Raw genomic sequence first — 19,496 nt, forward strand, 5'->3', positions numbered from 1 at the left:
TTTCCTTCAAGCGCTTAGCCAAAATACTTGTCCAATTACTTAAAGTGATTCTTAAGAGACAGTTCACCCCAAAACTAAGTTCTGACATCATTCATTTACGCTCATGTCATTCAAAACCTGTATATGAGTCTTTCTTCTGCGATAAACACAAGATGATATTTTGAGAAACCTCTCTGTGGTTTATGTCCATACAATGGAAGTCAATCTGCGCCAGCGGGGTTTGGTTACACCGACATTCTTCAAAATATCTTCTTTTGTGTTTCCCAAAGCCATGTATTTATTTGTGACATCAGATGTCTATCTGAGAAGCATTTGCATAGAGAGGACTCCGCTAATCCGTTTTTAATATTTTATCAGGATGAGTGGGTAGTAAAATCAATCTTGCACTTTCTAAAGTCGCAATGGCTAAAGTCTAATGGAACACATTAGATGTTTGATAGAATGAGTCTTAGCCCTTTGATATCTTTGAAAAATCCAAGAGGGCCTAATGGATTCTCTCAGTAAAATGTAGTTGTCATGGGAACGGCTGACTCACTTCATCCTCAACCAGGGGGCTACGGCTCTAAAGCTCAGATTGGTGCCATGTGCTAAAGGGATGTTTTGGCAAGTTTGTCATGCCTGTTTGTGTTTTCAAATATATAAATTCGAGTCAAATTACAGGATTGTTGTTTTGTTTTTACACTTCAGGTTTCTCATGCATTACTTTGTTACATATGATTAGTCAAAGGGAACAAATATAGGCTGATTTTGCATAACAGCAGGATACCACTACAGAAATTTCCTAACTGTGACAACTTAACATAATTGCTGACCGCACAGTTGCTCAGATCATTTGAAAGCTGTCCAAGCAGGTTTAGTTACTTGAGAAATGCACAGGATGAAAAACTGATTTGCACAACGTCAAAATTTGTTCTTATTTCTATCTTACACCATCGGCTTTCATTCGATTTTTGTGCCTCCTGGTACCTTCAGTACCACCCATGGATCTCTACCTACACCAAAGCTATAATACGGCTTCACTCGAGCTCAGGGCATCAAAATGACTAAGGAGCTCTCGTACCTGCAGGGCATCCAATTATCTGCTGTAGCCCGGGAGAAATAACTTTTGCTTTCTGCAAAGCTGCACACACCAAGCGGGAATAGTTACCCAATAGCATTTATTTTCTCCCACAGGAAATGCTGTCAGGAGCAGAGCATCCATTAACAGCCTTTAATTCTGTTCTCTTGTAATGAGTGGGCAGGTTGATTAACAGAGTAATGAAACATGAGTGAAGGTTCTGTGCTAACAGGGATAATTTCACACAGACTCGTACTCCTTTCAAACATTGTGCATCGAAGACCAGGGTACTTATTAAACCCAAATATAGTGACAGGGGCGTCATAAGCTCGGCTTGGATTGCGTCACTTTAGGAAATGCCCTGAATAATGAAACGTGGGGTGGACTTTGACATACAGTACCAATAACACACATTTCCCAAAAGCGTCAAGAAAAATTGATTTACTCGACCCTCAAGACCAATAGATTCCTTTCTGTCAAGCAACAAAAACATAACAATTAAAGTGGGAGTGACAGTGTGGCTTATATTCTAAAATAGCCTACAGTAAGGCAATAGCCTGAATTTGTGTTATTTGTACACTATGGACAAAAGCAATCCCCCTTCTAATCAACATGTTTTTCTGTTCCATTTATTCCGATCGAAACATATATTAATGCTAAACTATACAATACGATATCAGAGAATTTCATTTATTGGAAGGGCCTTTGTTGGTTAGGAAATGGCTGTATTCCTGTGTACACATCATTAATGGGTTTGGGTGAATGTTTGGCTCAAATGTGTTCAGGTGGATTCAGATCTGGGCTTCATGCAGACCAGTCATGTTCTGCCACACTAGACTAGACTAGAGACACACAGTTCTCTAGTATATCATGATATATTGTACAGTTAAGATTTCTACTCATGGAAATGACTAAATCTGTCAAACCTGTGGATAAGTTTTGCCCATATAGTGTTTTTCATTTATGACAACTACATCACAGTGTACTGCAAGTAAGATGGCAATGTTGCACATGAATCCAGCAGTAGCATAGGTTGGCGTGTCATGTTTTCATTTTGGGGGGATTTTAGAGAACACTACATGAGTGAGTTGAAGTGGAGCTGCCTGTGGTGCTGCACTAAGAGTGCTGTTGGCTGTGATGTTATAAAGCTGACCCAAGACCTGTGATAAACAATATTGCTGAACAGTTCTTCATTCTGAAACACTATCGCCACTTGAAACATTATTGAAAAATGTGCTATTTCATTGCCCAATCTTTCTCTGGCAGCTGGTTATTTCTTCATACACATTCAAATATTTTCCTCACTTTCATACTCAAGCTCTAAAAGCGATAGTCCATCCCAAAATAAAAATGTCATTAACAAACAGATCTGTTCATCGTCTATATGTCAACAACATGTGGTTGTGCAATTCAAGGTAATACATCGGCTTCATTGGTCGAAGGTTAAATTATCCGACCAGAGCTAGACCCTATTTGTGATAGATGTAGGCAGGCTCCTGCGTGCCTTCATATGTTCTGGACTTTCCCAAGTTGACATAACTTCTTGAAATCGATTTTTGATGCACTTTCTGAAATAATAGGTTTGCCAATAGACCCATGTCCTCTCATTGCTATATTTGGTGTGACAGCACAGAACATGCACCTAAGTAGTTGTGATTGTAAAATGTTAGCCTTTTTTCACACTACTTGCCAGAAAATTCTTTTCAATTGTGCAAGATCTCAAATTGGAAAAAATAAGATACTCTCTTCGTGGGTCTATCCAGAAATTGTGTACATTCTGGCAACCCTTTGTCATTTGTTGAAAATGTTAAGTTGGGAAAGCAATCCCCAAAATGTTGTGTATATTTATACAGATGTATGTATATCCATGTTTATGTATGCAAAAACTTTATATTTATTATAATTATAATTTTCCATCGCGACGAACCGTTCTATGCACAGTCTGAAACGGTTACAGTTATGTTTCCATGTGAGCCTGGTTCGTCATGGCACAATTACAAACTGTTATGGCTCAGAAATTTCGGTTGGCAAATTGAACCGTGCTAATGAATGCGCGCAGAGGAGTGACGCGTTTGTGTTTACACATATTCTAAAAGTTCATTCTAAAATCAGCCCTGCGGTGGAAAATGAAACCATTTACGTACCGGCTGTCATGGATCGGCACGGAGTGGAACGATTAAGCAAGGTGATGGTGGAAAAGCACTCAATGTCACTGATACTGTATGGGTATAGAGGTGGGGTAGGTTGGGTGTTTTGATTATAAACTTGAAATAAACAGACAAAAAATTCTGTCATCATTTACTCATCCTCTTGTCATTTTAAAAGATGACTTTCTCTCTTCTACACAAGACAAAAAAAGATATTTTAAAGAATGTTGGTAAACAAAAACCGTTGGTCCCCATTTACTTCTACTGCATGAATACAAATCCAATGCAAGTCAATGGGGACCAACGGTTTTCTGTTACCGACATTCTTCAAAATATATTTTTTGTGTTCTGCACAAGAAAGTCAGAGGTTTGAAATAACACAAGGGTGAGTAAATGATGACAGAATTTCAATTTAGGGGAAAAACAAGTTCTTTAAGAAAAACAAAAAACACAAAAGATAGTCAATATCACATTTATTTTAATAATGAATAGCCTTTGCAGTATTTCTCTACAGCATTTCATGTATCATCAAGATTTGAAAAATGTTTTGTTTGGTTTCGCTACTGAGCTGCTACATCTGTCAGAGAAATTCATCCTTGTTTTTAACATCTGACTCTAGGATTTAAAAATTCTGTGCAATAAACTGACTAATCAGTTTGAGTAATTTAAGTAAAAAACTGAAATGTGAAATAAACTCTGGCATTTCATATAAGCGTATAAAAAGTGTTGAATTTACATTTTTAAGGTAATTACCTTTGCTACCTTTGTCGTGAACCTCTGTAAGAGTTATATAATCAATTTACATATTATAAATTCAGGGACATTTTATGGTAGAATCAAATATATTACTTTCTCTTCCAAATTAAAAAAGCAGAGAAATCCATTGTCATCATTGATGCTTGGGTTCTGGTCAATGCTTGGGTTAGCAGAACTAGAAAAAAATATTAAAAGACATTTGTTACTTGCATTGTTTTACTGCATTTAAACTCATTGCAGATAAGATTGTCTTTATGAAAACAAACTATAAAGTAGATTATTCTGACCTTCCAGCGATTACCACATTCATTGCATAACACAAAGGTGGTCATTGGTTCATCAGCGCTACGGGTCTGCACCTGTTAAACCCCAAAAGATTCCTCAGAAACCAATGACTGAAAAGAAAAACTTGCTCTACACAATCTACAATCTAATGTACAAATCTACAGCTAATTCTACACTGATACTAAATACATTTTTATTGACGCACCTGATTATAGGTGCAGTTTCTCTTCTTGCACTTGCCGCACTGCAGCAGGTCAGTGCTGGTTCCACCAGTCTTGGCCATCTGATGTTCTCGAATGGCCTCTTGGGTCAACACGTTTCTCAGCTGCTTCAGTTCATCACTAGCCATCTCCTACAACAGCAAACACAAAGCGCTACATACAGTACTTCATTTGAAAGCCTTATTATTCCAACTCTCATAATAGTAGAATCTAGAGAAACAAAGAGTATCCTGTCAAGAAACCAGGATAGCTTTACACTTTAAACAACACTCCCATCGTTTCATTTCCTTATTTATGCATGTTTAAAGAGGTTCAAAATTACACCCTGTCATGTAAACTGTACTATACGCATTTGCTCTGTACCTCAGCAGTCATGGTTGCTATGCGGCTCAGCTCAATGGCTCCAGCTAAAACGTTTTTACGCAGATTGGGATTCTTGGGATCCTTGAGGTTGCTTATTCGGCTGCGGATTCTATTTTTATATTTCAAGTCTGTGGCTTTTATCTCCTGATAGATAAGTGGGAGGAGTGTTAAAGAGATTTACAACTTACTTTGAAGAGGATTTATCACATAAGGGGAACATTTGCAAAGTATGACAAAGTATGACTTGTAAAGGAAGGATATGATCCTCGATGTCTGCCGCCATGGTCTCACAGTTTACTCCATAGTCTTTGTAGTCATCTAAGAGGAAAGGACAGAATCATTTTGTTTAATATACTGTAAGCATCATTACAATATACAGTGGGTTCACTATATCTGTTGTATGTGTGGGTTTGAAGTGTTAGTCGTTGCGTACCATCTGTGCGCAGAGTGGCAGCCAGCATTTCAATGCATTTGTCTCTGATGGAATCCCCGGTCTGTAGACAAGGTGACAGGGGACCTGCACCAGTGCTGAATGATGGGGACAGGGGGCTTGAGGGGGTCGTGGGGGTCTCTGGTTTACCCTTGCTGTATAGGAAAAACAAAAAGCAGGAGTCTATGAGCATCTGGCAACCCGGTTTTTGTTTACCTGTCCTTCGGGAGGTTACCAGTCTGGCTGGTCACATTTAGTGGTTTATTACAACTCATATAGAAGCAGCATTTTACAGCATGTGTGAGACTTTTTATGTTCACAGTGAGAACATTATGATGCCGCTGGCAAAAAACTCCCGGAAGAAAAACAAAACCATATGGTGTATTGGTGGCAGCTTAATGAGTCAACGGTAAATATAGTTCTTGCCTTTCACCAGATTTCTTGGCATGAGGTGAACTGCCAGACTTTGAGCCAGTGGAGTCTCTCCTAGAAAAGATCAGAGTTTAGAGCAAACATTTCCTATTGGGCATCAAAACATTGAGCACATTTATTTAAAAAACCTTGCTTGAAAGGATCAGTAGGTTACATTACTAATGAATTTATTATGAGACAGTACCTCTCCAATTTAGGTTCACTTAATTGCCGTTTCAAAGAATGATGGCTTGACTTGGAGTCGGAAGAGTCCTTGCTGCGGTAAAAAGAGCCAAACATGCCAAACGTTTAAAAAAGGTCTGTCTGTCACAAGTGTGGGAGATGATAAATATCACATTATTAGTTCAGATAAGCATTTTTGTTTTAAAGTGCAAACAGACCTGTCTCTCCGTCCGTCCAGTCTTGGCTTTCTGGGAAACAGCTTTTTGGAATCTGTAGTATCTTTTCTAAAGAAAAAAAGCGAAAAGATGACAATCTATATTGATTTAATGGATCCGAGGAAACCATATGCTTTGCAATAACCACAATCCTTAAAACTCCAAAAACAACTAGGAATAATCCAATAAACTGCTGCTGCCCTCTGCCTTCCTTCTGTTACAAAACATATCTATCCGAACCTCTCAATCTTGATCTTCACAGAAGGCCTTTTGAGTGGCTTACTGTCTCTTGGATCTTTTCTGTAAAAGAAGCATCGTCTTATTATGGGATGAAAACACTGTTTTTGTGGCTCAACTGATAGAGCATTGCATTAGCAGTGCAAACATCGTGGGTTAAATTCGTAGGGCACACACTAAACAAATGTAGAAGCCGAATGCGTTGCAAGTTGCTTTGAATAAAAGCGTCTGCCAAATGCATAAATGCACACAATAATCATTCTCGCAAGGCATGAAATCATTCGCCAAATGTAATTAAGTTATTGATGCATCGATGCTTTGATGCTCCAAGCAATTTACAGAGCATTAGGGTTTTACATTTAATCAATCCACGCTTTCAATCGAATCCTTGCTCTTCGAGGAACACGTCTAAAATCCCTTTTTCAACCAAGGGTTTGTTCACAATAACACAGGTACAAGCAGGACAAGATGTATTTAAGCAATAGTCTAAACACACAAATTTCACTTCAGTCAAGCAAGCATCTGATGCATTTCAGACCTGTCTTTCTCATTGTGCTCAGACGACCGCCGCTTCAACTCTGATGTGTCTTTTCTATAACAAAACAATTTCAGTCGTTGAGATTAATCAACAAGTAATTAAAGTAAAACAATGCACAGGCACAGCAACTTATGTCAACTTCTTGTCCAGTTCATCAGACCCTGACCTGTCTTTCTCTTTGTCTTTCTTCATGTCTAATGAGAGGCGTTTTACAGGGGGCTGAAGATTCAGAGGGAGAGGAGCATTGGGATCCGCTGTTTCTTTTCTAAGCACAGGAAGTCACTGGTTATATATGAGCAGAAACCCTTATGTTTTACGTTCACATGTGTCTCACAAATACATAAAACCCTGTTTAAACAGTAAAAAGCGTGCTGCAGTGCATAAAACAACTAAAAGTGCCTGCAGTGCCTAAAGACTAAAACAAGCCCTAACCTCTCTTTCTTCAGCTCTTGTTTCTGAGGAGGATGAAGGTGAAAGGGTAAAGGAGGAAGAGGGGCATTTGGATCAGGAACTTTTTTCATCCTAGACACAAATATAAAATTGAAATGTGCCGTTGCAAAAAGAACATGCTGGTTTATCTATACAGCCGGCGGAAAAATGAGGAGGCCATTGGAAATTCTAATTTAATCAGCAATTCTAGATGTAATGTAGCCATTCAAGTCCAGTGTCAAACCTCAGGAGTGACTAAGTCATCCAACAGCAATGTGAAAGACTGACAGCATGACAAGACACAACAACTGTGATAAAATCAATGTTATCAAATACAATATTTTTTTAACTTTTCCTTAAAACATGTAGAAAAATTACTGTAGCATTGCTTAAAAATGAATATGAACTTGTGTTCTTTATTTGAGGTCTGAAAAAATACAGAGCATATTTTGCGTTATTTTGACCGGTATTCATTTTCTGCAAATAAATGCAAATAGAAGCAACATTTTTTGTAACAAGAAATATTCTTATTAGTTCACAGAATGAAACAAAAACAATTACCTACACATAGTAGATCTTAAAATCATAAAAACAGATTTTGAAATGGCCTCATTGCTGAACATTTATAACAGTTTTCGCACACTATTGCAAAAAAATATTATTATAGACTGTGTTCGTTTCCTTCCACCAGAAAAGATGCTGATAACCGACAGCACTCTGACCTTTCCTTTGGCGGCTCTACAGGTGGACGTTTGAGAGGATGAGGAGAATGCTGAGACAGAGAGTGATGAAGAGCAGAAGGGACAGTTTCAGATGCATCTTTCCTGTGGATATAAATATACGGTGGTGACTCCCAATCACCTTTGTGCAGCTCTACATATTTACTATTTACTACTTATTGCTAAAGAAACCTTTGTCATTTATTTAAAGTACTAAATGGTTTTCATGGATGTGTGCTACGTGTGATTCATTTTGTAATCTTGTTGCTGTGTTGCCTGCTTTGTCTATTTTTCTTAGCAGACGCTTCAGCATAATCTACGCGAGAGAATACAATAATTTTACTTTAAATCAATAATTCACGCTCATGCTTTTATTCATGTGCTAAGAAGCTGTATAATAAGCAGTATAATTGACAGCCAGTCTTTCATTATGACAAAACATTTTGCAATAATTACTGTCTGGCCGTACATTATCCCTGACAAGTTCTCATTAGTGCGTCCCCTGACCTCTCTTTCTGCATCCCTGATGAACGCTTAGGGATGGGAATAGCAGGAGGAGGTTGAAGATGAGGAGGATGATGAAGAGGATCAGGATCATCTCTCCGGCATAAAGATAAGCCAGTCTCACTGATCATCGGGTTGCTAATTTGACAATGAGAAATCACCATCTGTTAAATTGAAAGGATCTAGCTGATATAAAAGCAGATGTTCAATGCATGCGACACTGCTAACCTCTCTTTCTTTCCATTTGTGAGGGGATGTTTGGATAGATGTGATTGAGGAGGAGATTGTAAAGAGCCCACAGGATTTTTTCTGCACAAGAAATGCAAACATCCACAACCAGCATTTAAATCTCGAGATCTACACACGCCTGTGGACATATCAACTCTCTGACATCTACATCTGATTTAATGCACAGATAATCAATGGATTACATTCATAATAAATTACACTAGATTACACTTACACATCAAGTCAATAGGAGATGGTATTTACATCCCAGTTTAGTTTCGTGATGTGACGCATTTCAGAGTGTAACCAAACATAAATGTAGGGCAGTACTTGATTTCACCCATTGTAAATGATTGATTGAATTGAAGTCGGCTTTTCATTTCATAATGAAACCAGACATAAATGTAAGTCAACAGGCCACACCCATTGGTTAAAACTTAAGTGGCTTTGGTGTCATCAGCGGAAAAGTAACATTTGTTTCAGAGGTGGATCAAGTTATTACATTTTGATGATTTTTTTAGACGAAAACCAAAACTATCATGGGAAAATATTTATGTCAAGCACACAAAATGACAAGCAGTCTAACCTCTCTTTCTTTACGTCTGTGGATGAGCGTCTTAAAGGAGGGTGAAATTTGAGAGAAGCAGGAGGGAAAAAATCAACAGGCGCGTCTATCCTAAACAAAAGTGAAAGTTTAACAAAGTCGTGAAAGTCGTTGAGCCAATTACATACAAGTAAAAGGACGGTGGTTTCATGAAAAAGGAAACACAATGATGTTACAGGTTATGAAAAGGTGAGAAATTAGTTGTACCATTAAAACAGTCTTAATTTGGCTCATTCTCAACATATGATAGACCAGGACTTATAAGGCCACCAATATGACAGAACTGTTCTCATGCATACAATAATATATAAAATGAGAAAAAAACTTCTGAATGCATCTTTAAAACATGCAGAAAGCAACTTGAAAACCATCCGTGCAAACAGCCAGAACACTTTAATATAATATTTTAGATGCAATATAAAACAATGTCTTTCACATAATCAGAAAGGCTAAAAAGACTTTAGCCTCAATAATATTTCTTGAGTGCACCTTCCTGATCACATTCACATCAAAACAGCACATGACTTAACCACAAGCAAGTCCTAACCTCTCCCTCTTCACTTCCCCAACTGGAAGATTCTTAGAGGGCGGAGTAGAATGCAGCAAATGGGAGGGGACTAGATCACTGTTCAATGTATCTTTCCTAAACAAAATACAAAAACTTCCTCAATCTAACTGCACAGTTTTAAAGTGTAAGAGAAGTTATCCAGCAGGGAGGTGTCTCACCTCTCAGGTTCTTTTTTATTGTTACAAGACGGTTTCTCTTTTTTGTGATCTTTTTCTTGTTTTTCTTTTGTCAGCTGGGCATCTCGTTTCTCTCTGTGTTTGTCATCGAGTTTCTTATTCGAGGTTAAGTCGAGTTTTATTTCCGTTGTCAACCTTTGTGGACTGACGAGACAAACAGGTTATACCTCATAATGTAAACCACATGTCTTTGCTTACATTGCCTACCCGCCTGCATTTATTAATGTTTGTATAAAAGAATAGGCCTCTGGCTTATCTGTTTACCGAAGCTTTCAATTTCACTTTTGGTGTCTGACCTGGTTCAAAAACATACCTTAACTCTCTCTCAGCAGACGTCATATTGGGTGACCCTGGCGGCTTGGCCGAATTACCATTTTTAACCTCATTTGGTTTTTCAGTCTTCTGGTTTTGAGCTGATTCTGGTTTTCAAAAGGGGAATAAACCGTCAGCAACTTCTGGGTTCTTGTTAATGATCTTATCTGTTCAATGTCAAATATTTATGTTTGTTGACATGTGACTGGTTTTATTTAACCCGAGGAAACTGAATGGTCAAAAACTATATAGCATTTTAAAACTAAATTGATGTTTTAATTTAAATCTGATCTTGAAAAGAAATAAAATCACAGTCCCACCTAAAAGCTTCTTCCAGTTTTTAATAAGAACCTTTGCCAGGTTGACCACATCTTCATCTGTGCAATGTTTTCTTATTCCGTTAACAGACATCCCAATTCTTGTATCCTGTAAACAAGTAAACATTTTAATTTAGATAAAATCGAGAGTTGGCAAAATTAGATCGTTTTGTATACTTACCACTTAGAAATCTACACCAACAACAGATAATTAAAGCAACACTATGGAACATTTGTGGTTGTAAAGCACAACTGACTGTCGTAAATACTGTTGCTGTATAAGCTTCTACGTGGGCAGGGCAATGCACACGAATTTGTTGACTAAGCTGATGGAACAGAAACGTTGTTTGGAAACCATGTTGCACTCTTCCCCTGAAATGGGATTGGCGGGGCTCTCTGTATCGGCCCAAACACAGAACTTACAGTGTCTGGTAAAGAGTGTTCTAGCACTGAAATAGGGCTGGGATGATATATCGTGTCATTTTTATGCTCAGTTTCTCAATAAATTACGGTTAAACGCCGCCACATCCGAAAGCCAGAGGGTGCTCTCGTGCAGAAACTCAGAATATGGGACACAGAAGAATGATTTACACACATAGTTCCAGGAAATGCCAAGCTGTGTCCAAAATGACATACTATACACTATGTTTTTAAAAGGGGCATAATGTATGGCTAAAATTAACATTATTGTGTGTATTTGGTGTAATACAGTGTGTTAATGCAGTTTACGGTTAAATAAACACATTTCACATAACCTGCATTACCATTGCTCCTCCTTTCTGAAACACCTCGATTTTTAACAAAGCTATTGTGCTCTGATTGGCCAGCTACCAGTGCGTTGTGACTGGCCGAATACATCAGTGGCGGAATGCTTAATATATTCCATATTCCGTATTCTGAATAATCAGCCTTCAACGTGTATTGCCAGCTGATAAAGTCACCAGAACCGTGTGAGTTCAAGTTTTAGGCAGGTTTGGATGAGCCTCCAATTTTGAATAAAACACCTCTTTTGGTTTGAGACTTTGATTTTGGTAAAAGCTAGATTTAATAATACTGTAACCGTCGAGAGCGTGAAGTGTCCACAATTCCACAATTCATATTTTTGGTTGAAAGGGTGCATCATACTGGTACTTAAAGTGCACTTCTTTTTTGAGAATTTTAAATGTGAACGCACTAATCACACTATTTATATCACAAAATGGCATAGAATAGCGCATAAGTGCACGAATGGGACGCACCTCCAGTGGTCATATTCTTTCGCTTTTCTTCAAACCTTTTCAGGTACTTTCATGATAATAAAGTATATTTATAATGATGATTTTGACAAGTGCTTCTATTTAAAATGCATGTTATAAACGATTTAATCTGGTAGTGATTTTATATCAAAGAGCCATAGTTCACAGAAAAGCTGTGCATAAAACACAGACTCGATCTAGACAGGTATATTTCATGTGAATCAATATATATCGTGGCAGCCCTACACTGAAAATATTTTAGAGACTTTATTTTAGTGTTGCTTTAAGTAATACTGTACCACAGACCTGCTTTATTATAATGACATCAACTCTGGCAGAACTTTCATTTGAATAGGCTGTGTGCATAAGGTTCATTGCATACCTACGCCTGATATGTGGCTGTTTTGCAGCGATATTCTCCTAGAATAGAAAATCAATACAGTATGTCAATAAAATTGATCTAGCAAACATACGTTACCTGGAGAAGCTTCAGCGTCATGTTGAAACTTTTCAATTCCCTTAGAAGATCTACAGCCCCATCCTACACACACGGGCAAGACATAATAATAATGACTTTAAATCATAATTTAATCATTTCAGTAACATTGCCATTCTAAAAGTGAAGTGTTACTTCTTGAGACAATAAAAAACTTTAGACAGGAAGACATGCCCTTAAATGTTTAAAAGAATTTTGTAGACTAAAATATATGAATTGTCTCAATTTCCTTTCCTTTTCATTATTTTATTAAAACTTATTTGACCTGTTTTAGGTTTTCTACGACTTTAACTCAATAATCAAGGAAAAGAGCAAAACATACCAGGGGTGATGGCAAGAGAGAATTGTCAACACAACATATTCTAATTCTCATTGAATATCCTAAAATATAAAATAGTTTTGATGTGAACTTTTTAAATGTTTCCATGCACCATTATGACTATTGCATTATAATGCATTACTATCAGAAGTAGGTGCTTGTGCCCATGGCGCATTGCGAGAAAAATACAGTCACGCCTCCACGACCTTGTGCCATTTACTACTACGAAACATGCAGTTGTTGTAAATATAAAAAACATGTACACACAGACTTTCATCGATCCCTGTGTTCACAAACACGAACCTCTGTCTGCGTTGATCGTATCTGCCACGTATCAATCATACAGCACGTAAATCTGGCAAGCCTCAGCCTAACACCTGTTATGTCACATATACGTCTCTGAAGTCCCATTACAAACACTACTTGCACTTATGCAACATTAAACAAGCCTTCGTGTGAATTAAAGCTGTGATGTAAGAAACAAACCTTTAAATTAGATATAACAAGAAGCACGTGCGACGTTTGCACGCGAAAACAAACAGAGTGAAACTTGGCGTCAAAATAAGGACCTCACCATGTTATTTCTAGACACCATCTTGTCTAGCTTTTTAGCAATCCGCAACAGGTCCTCCTCTCGTGTCATCGTGTAAGCATTAATTACTATGAAATACTAAAAAGACAGATACGTTTGTAGTGGCTTATTTCATTTAACTCTTAATAAGTAAGCGAAATGTACGAAGTTTTGTTCCCACGCATAAGTTGCTCCTGCACGGTCAGTTGAGTAGAGGGGGCGGGACCTTCAAAACAGTCGGAGGTGTCAATCAATCCCGATTCATAACAACTCCCAAATATAGACGTTAAAACAGGACGACACAAGTTCACAGTGAATTGTAAAGAGAGTTGAATAGTGCTCGTTTTAGTGGTACATTTGGAGATAGATAGATAAAGATCAATTTAGCACGAGGTGCTGGTGTTTTCTTTCTATCCATACCGCGCACTGTTAATATTAAATTCGGCTATTTCGTTAGCAATCTAATCGGTTTTAATGCAACTTAATGTAAGTCCTCAAAAAAGTCAAAGCAAATGTGTGGAAAATAAGTTTTGAGCGGTAGTACTGCATAATCCTCAACAGGTGCTACATAAATTGAGCAGCAGGTGTCAGCACTGTGTTAAACATCAATGTTTTCTGGCGTCCGTGTGGAAATGGAGTAGGCTACTTGAAATCGTCATCACTCTTTTTACTTATTTTGAAAATAAAACGTAATTTATTTGTGATTAGATATCTGGCTAGTATCACTACTAATAAACAAACAAAAAAACGAGTTTTCTCATACGGTTTGAAAACCATATGGTGTAAACTGAGCTGGGGACCTGGGTGGAGCAGGTGGATGGGTCCTTACAAGTGGAAATACTTTATAACAATGTCTGAAGAAAAATGTTTGGGTTAGTTACAACTTATTTTTAGGACATGGTATTGTAAATTAGAACCGAAACATTAGAATGGAACTTCAACCTTTCAGTTCCTTTACAGACCGAGGAATGAGTCGAAGTCATTTTCGTGGTAAATGACAGAATGCCATGAATGCTTTCCATAGAAATTAAGTTGTAAAGTAAACAGAATTTTGAAACAGATTTACAGTTGGCACTATTCATCTATATTGTTGGTCCTGCTTGGCAACTGTGCAGTCTGTTATAGGGCCAAATTTACAAACCGTGTTAAAGAAACTAGCAAAATCTTAACCATATCGGATGACCTCAGATGACACCGGACCTTCACTGTCAGTAAAAACGTGGAAAAAATTGCACCCTCACCATGACAGCGATGCATCACGACCTGCAATTTTGTACCCAAATATTTGTAATAGTTTTCTACATCACTTCCTCTCATTGCAAGCCTGTTATTCTCATCGTCTCTTGACGGCTTCACCCTAAATACCCTCAGTTCATGGTTACATAAATTATATAAAATTATCGACATACGTTGAAAATGTGCTGAATTACAGCAGGTTTCTGGGAAGCAGATCTATCATTACCCTCTGCGAGCACCCCACATCAGTGAGTGACTGAAACCAGTTCTCAATGGCAGCAAGGCAAACTTGCCTAGAAGGTCTGGTTTACAAACCACAAGGAAAAGAGAGAAAGCGAGAGGAAAAAGAAAAGACTTGAGAAATGGTTTTCCTTTTGATGACCTCCCGCTTAAATTTTACGACAAAATAATGAATCCAACAGTTACCAAAGTACCCACCTACAGTGTCTTCTCAGGCAGTTTGTGGTGTCTTTACCAATTATAGACTCAAGACGCCGGACTACAGCAATTATGGAGAGTCTGAGATGACATCAGACCAGAAAATGAATGATTTCACCGTGCCTCCGTTTTTTTAGGCGCAGAGAGTCTCTGTAATAACACGCAAGGATGCTAGGCTGGATTGCCATTGCATGCACACCAGCCTTTGGTTAAGGGTGTATTTATAAAATCTCAGCAAAAGAACCTATTTTTCATCTTGAAAAGTTTGACAATGTCTGCGTGGCTACATTTTAGAAAGGAACTGATATTTGCTGAGGATAATGGGCACCCTCGCTATGAGAAGAACAAGCTCTTTGTGTCCAGTTGAGCCACAAAGGTGTGTTTGTCATCATAACTCACAAGACAAATATAAAGAGTGCACCAATGCTGAAATCCTAAACCTTCAACTTTAAAATAGCTAAATGCGATCGTTCACCCAAAAAGGAAAATTCTGTCATTATTTACTAACCCTGAGGTTGTTCCCATGTGTGTACTTTTCTTTGTTCTGTTGAAAGGAACAATTTGGAAGAATGTCAGTAACCAAACAGATATCATGGAATGAGATCTGACATACTTCCAAATATCTTTTATTTAGAAGAACATAGACATTTATACATTTTTGGGTGATATATCCCTGTAACGCAAATTTGGCACATTGCCGTAGTAAGTCCCCACAGACATCAATCTGAGCAAAACGGGAAGCTAGTATTATGATCAGACACGTACAATTGACTAGAATTGCATGTGTGATACCACAGACACTTAACTACCCAACAGGATAGTTAAAGGCAGAAGTGTGTTAGTGTGTAAATCCCCTCTTACTCTCATTTCCTTACCTATCCCCCATTAATCCTTTTATGAGAACATCCAAATCCCCTAGGTTACACTTTCCTGTTCAAACTTCAATTCAAACTATTATTTATCAACCACAAATCTATATATTCTATATATTCTATATGTATAGAGATTATTGGCGTAAACCGCTTTTACATTTTCACAAACTTATTAGTGTGTCTAAGGCAATGTTAACATAGGGAAAATGAACTTTTCATGAACTGAAATAGAAACTAAATAAAAAAGTTTTTATGGCTCATAGCAACTAAAAAAAATTCCGTTTGTGATTTACCCACCTGAATGTGCCGACACATAAAAATGACTTTCACTTTTATTTGTATTCATTTCTTGACACCACAGTTCAGATTAGTTTTTGGCAAACAAATGCAGTTTCCAAATGTCTAGATCAGGTTTAGGCAATGATATCTGCATACCTCAAAAGTTGAGAATAACCAAGTATTTGTTTGCAGAATTCTGTCAGGTCACGTTTTTATCACTTTAAAACACAGACCCTTAATTTACTGAAAAAATCTGTTGGATTAACAACATTGGTTGCATATTGAAGTTATGTTTACTCAGCATAATTCATCTATGTTCAAGTTTGTTTAATATTATATTATTTTTAAAGTTATATATATTTTGTTACATAAATGTTCATTTATATTTTTCAAGCAACGGCTCACTCTATTCCTCACCCCTCTTTTTCGAAGATAACATATTAACGAAACTCCCTTTGTAGAGCAGTTTTCCATGTAAAGGGCAAATTCCATGTAAGGGGACCCATGGGGTATGCAGACAGAAACATAACACTTAATTATTTAAGGTCTTTATACACCTCTGAAAACAGTTATGTATATTATATTGCATTTCTGTCAATAGATCCTCCCAAAAATGACACACTGGACCTTTAAAAGAAATCCAAGTTTAAATCGTAACCTCCCACAGCCTATGCAAAGGCACCAATCAAAACCACAAAAGTTAAAAATATAACCTAAAAACTACTTAAAACACACCTCTTCGGCGAATACCTGACAGACAAATGAAAAAAAAGCACACTAACCCTCTTCTCTCAATAGGTAGGGGTCTAGCTCTTGTTGAAACTAGTAACTTTGTATTAGCACCTATTATACTATTGTTCTTTGTATGACATATCGCTTATTGCTCCCCAAACTCTTTGTAAGTCGCTTTGGATAAAAGCATCTGCTAAATGCCTAAATCTAAATGTAAAAAACTGTTCTAAATCTCAAAGATAAATAAATATTAAACACTAAAATGTGTGTTCTCTTTACTGAAAAAAACCCTTAAAATAACACTTAATTAAGAAAATGACGCTTGCACGATTACTTTTTCATCAACATTTTTTTTTCCGCATTTAACACTCAGCCAAAAAGAACCATTTCTTATCTTTGATACGCCTATATATGTTTGTTTTGACCAGCTTATTCAAACATAGCAACACCAAGAGACTAAATGTGCCAGCAGCCTGACACAATAAAAAAAAAGGAAAAACTGAGTGTGTTTTAATCTCTCTATGAAAACACAGTGATGATCAACAGGCACTACTTAACTCATTGTTATAATTAGATTAGCTCACTTCAGCCTTCCCTTTCTCTGTGCCTAAGATTGCAAACATACTAATCGATTACCATGAGACACATCCTCCCATAGACCTAATTTTCTGGTTTCATCCCATAATACCTGGAAACTGGGATAGGAGTTTGGGGGAATTGCATGGTGATTGGCAAGTATTTTTTGTAATCAGCTTTTTTCCAAATATAACAAGCTGGGCTAGAATTATTTGAAATGTACAATGAAAGAAGAGCATTGCATTAAAGAGGTAGTACACCTTTTTTATTCTTCTGCAGAACTTATGTCAAAGAATGCTACTGCAAACAACATTGCTCCCCATTGACTTTCATTAAAGTGCGCACAAAACTCCTGTTCAAAATCCATCAAAAATGGCTTGGTAAAAAACAGCACGGTACCTACATTAACATCACCAATAATTCCTTAGAACATTTCTCAGCACCTCACTGAAATAAACTACTTGAAAATAACAAACATTTGTGCTGTAAAATACAAATGACAACCAAGGACCCAGGAATGCTACCCAAATTCTTTATAGTTTACACGTGATTTCTTGATACCTCATGATTCTTGTGGAAAAAGGGGTCTCCCATCCAAAATACCTAATGGAGAATCCTCATAATGGCTTTAGGGTCAACCGCAGGTCAGAAGGAAAGAGACAGTTTAACTGGGGGTACGGGGTGATGTCACCAGGGAGAGGCCCAGGATGGGTGATGTCATAAAAGTTGGCGGGGTAACGCAGTCGTCCTCAGCCCACCAGGGAAGACATGGCCCATGGGGACCTTGGCTCTTTAAAAAACGTTTTGTTCATCGTGCTTCCTCCTTCGGTGGCTTGGGCGGTCAGGGTTCGAGAAAGACAAGGTCATGTGACTCACCTCCATGGTCAATTTGCTGAGGGTGTTTTACAAATCAGAGCAAGAAGAGGAAGAGACCACTAATCACAGAAGCAGAAAACCCTTTTGTTGAATGAGTGTTCCCTATGAGGCAAGAGGAGGGAAATTATCGCGTTTTAACAGTTTAGCTCATTTGTCATCCTGACAGCGCAGTAATAAAGATTTGTGATGAAAAACTATAAACTATTAAACAGGTTTGCACAATGTTAAAAATGATGAGCATCGATGAAAAATCAAAGAGTGAACCGAACTGCCCACATTAAATGTATTTATTTTTCCTTATGTGTAGAGGGGATTATGAATACAAGGCTGATGGTTTAATGTTGAGATTTATAGGACTTTTTTAAAGGAATGTTTTTAAAGCACACCTGGTGAGTCCTAACTTGGCCATGCAGATCTGTTGAATTAGTTCTGGGGTGAAACAGCCGCTCAATGGATGCCCAGGTCTAAAGTTAGAACCAGTACTTTAATGTATTAAGTGGAGAATATTATTTGTTACAAACCTGTATTCATTTCTTTATTCATTTTAAAGATATTTTAAAGAATGTGGGAAACTACACAGTTGTGGGGCACCACTGACTACCATAGATTATTTCCGACTATTGAAGTTAATAGTGCCCCAAAACTGTTTGGTTAAAAACATAATTTTTTGTGTGTTTAGCAGTAACAATTTGGTAACAACTTGCGGGTGAGTAAATGATGACAGAAGTTTCATTTTTGGGTGAACTATCCCTTTAAGGAAGCTGTGGATTGATCTAATTAAAATATCCAGATACAGACCATGATGTTAACTAAAAACTCCAATTAACCTCACTCTCCTATTTAATTTACCCTAAGATCTAAATGCACTATAGGCTTATAATGTGGAACGCAGGAAGAACAATAAGACAACAGGAAGCATTAGAGAAGCAGAGATGGGGAAGGGAAGGGAAGGGAAGGGAAGGAAGTTCAAATGCTCCTGGCAAGCAAATGAGCTAAGGAATCTAGGGTGCTGTGTTGCATCATCCCTTTGAGTCTGGATAACAGTAGGCTTTCTTATTATTATCTGAGAGCTTATCTGTTCTCTACAACTACCACACAGCTTCCACAAAGCATCTGCAAAGAGTGAAACAAAATAATTCGCAAAAATATGCATTATGTAAATTATA

General features: G+C 37.5%; 1 protein-coding gene across 10 annotated transcripts; it reads right to left on the bottom strand.

Moving 5' to 3' along the window:
* Positions 1 to 3,662: 3,662 nt before the first annotated feature.
* Positions 3,663 to 13,566, bottom strand: tcea3 (transcription elongation factor A (SII), 3). 10 transcript variants are annotated; one of them, XM_079469680.1, is made up of 23 exons: positions 13,325 to 13,566; positions 12,414 to 12,476; positions 10,704 to 10,809; positions 10,385 to 10,490; positions 10,054 to 10,215; positions 9,875 to 9,970; positions 9,310 to 9,399; positions 8,724 to 8,804; positions 8,499 to 8,633; positions 7,995 to 8,096; positions 7,276 to 7,365; positions 7,010 to 7,108; positions 6,844 to 6,897; positions 6,309 to 6,368; positions 6,072 to 6,137; positions 5,876 to 5,947; positions 5,686 to 5,745; positions 5,263 to 5,414; positions 5,091 to 5,147; positions 4,830 to 4,984; positions 4,451 to 4,597; positions 4,248 to 4,319; positions 3,663 to 4,135 (listed from the first exon to the last, which is right to left on the bottom strand). In XM_079469680.1, exons 1-23 carry the CDS (start codon positions 13,391 to 13,393, stop codon positions 4,127 to 4,129), a joined length of 2,103 nt encoding a protein of 700 aa, XP_079325806.1. In that variant the 5' UTR covers positions 13,394 to 13,566; the 3' UTR covers positions 3,663 to 4,126. The 10 variants fall into 10 exon arrangements, with proteins under 10 accessions (XP_079325806.1, XP_079325808.1, XP_079325809.1 ...); XM_079469682.1 differs by lacking the exon at positions 6,309 to 6,368; XM_079469683.1 differs by lacking the exons at positions 7,010 to 7,108; positions 7,276 to 7,365.
* Positions 13,567 to 19,496: the final 5,930 nt, after the last annotated feature.

The sequence above is a fragment of the Barbatula barbatula genome, assembly GCF_947034865.1.
Source record: "Barbatula barbatula genome assembly, chromosome: 12".
Classification (NCBI taxonomy): domain Eukaryota; kingdom Metazoa; phylum Chordata; class Actinopteri; order Cypriniformes; family Nemacheilidae; genus Barbatula; species Barbatula barbatula.